Source organism: Lottia gigantea, assembly GCF_000327385.1.
Source record: "Lottia gigantea unplaced genomic scaffold LOTGIsca_666, whole genome shotgun sequence".
Taxonomy (NCBI): domain Eukaryota; kingdom Metazoa; phylum Mollusca; class Gastropoda; family Lottiidae; genus Lottia; species Lottia gigantea.
Genome location: NW_008710270.1, coordinates 40,073 through 41,484, shown reverse-complemented (window position 1 = coordinate 41,484; position 1,412 = coordinate 40,073). Strand labels below are relative to the sequence as shown.

General features: G+C 25.8%; 1 protein-coding gene across 1 annotated transcript; it reads right to left on the bottom strand.

Annotated features, from left to right (window-relative positions):
- Positions 1-54: 54 nt before the first annotated feature.
- On the bottom strand, positions 55-1,325 carry LOTGIDRAFT_176039 (hypothetical protein; the record flags this gene model as incomplete). Its single annotated transcript, XM_009064948.1, has 1 exon — positions 55-1,325. A coding segment is annotated over one exon (1,271 nt), but the record flags the coding sequence as incomplete, so codon positions are not given.
- Positions 1,326-1,412: the final 87 nt, after the last annotated feature.

Here is a 1,412-nt window from a genome sequence, read left to right as displayed (position 1 = left end):
CTATACATATTTCTATATTTATTTAAAATTCTTATCCTCAATTCATTCATATACCTTTGCTTCAGTTTTAACTTTATTTCATCTATATATTTACATTTTAATTCCCATTTTAAGACTTTTTGATATTTAACCTTAAGTTTTGGTTTTAAGATTTTTTGATATTTGTTCTTCAGTTTTGGTTTCAATACATTTTGATATTTGTCTTCAAGTTTTGGTTTCAATACATTTTGATATTTGTCTTCAAGTTTTGGTTTCAATACATTTTGATACTTGTCTTCAAGTTTTGGTTTCAATACATTTTGATATTTGTCTTCAAGTTTTGGTTTCAATACATTTTGATATTTGTCTTCAAGTTTTGGTTTCAAGACATTTTGATATTTGTCTTCAAGTTTTGGTTTCAAGATATTTTGATATTTGTCTTCAAGTTTTGGTTTCAATAAATGTTGATATTTGTCTTCAAGATTTGGTTTCAATACATTTTGATATTTGTCTTCAAGTTTTGGTTTCAAGATATTTTGATATTTGTCTTCAAGTTTTGGTTTCAATAAATGTTGATATTTGTCTTCAAGTTTTGGTTTCAAGACATTTTGATATTTGTCTTCAAGTTTTGGTTTCAAGACATTTTGATATTTGTCTTCAAGTTTTGGTTTCAATACATTTTGATATTTGTCTTCAAGTTTTGGTTTCAATACATTTTGATATTTGTCTTCAAGTTTTGGTTTTAATACATTTTGATATTTGTCTTCAAGTTTTGGTTTCAATACATTTTGATATTTGTCTTCAAGTTTTGGTTTTAGTATTGTTTCATATTGAGTATGTAGTATAGACCTTAATTGATTTGTATATTTTCTTTTTAAATGAGCTTTAATATAACTAATCTGATATTGTTTTCTCCTCCTTTTATTCAAACTATTAATTTCCCTTTTGGTTCTAAATGCAAGTTTCCAGTTTGATCTGACTTTTTGCCCAGAATTTAGTTCTTTCTTTACTAAATGATAGTTTTGAAAATAAATACTTCGCTTTTTAATAGATCTCCATCTACTACCTCGTTTCTTTTTCAAATGTTTTCTTTTACCTGATAGTTGTGTTTCTACATTATCATCAATAACTATAATAGGTTCATTTGTTTCAACATTTTCAACCACTTCATAATGATTCTCATCTCTATGGTGAAGATAAATAGCTTCTGGTGTATAACTATTGTTAATCTGTAATACAGGATATTTCAACCATTTATTATTAGTAAATATATATATATCTGTTTGTAACAAATCACAAGCTGCCAATATCTCAAATTCTGTACCCCACGTTCCTTGCATTCTCATTCTAGAACGTTTAATATAGTCATCAATAGATTGATATTGTTCTCTTAATAAAGGTGTGAAAAAATCTGCCTTTGATTTTATATGGTT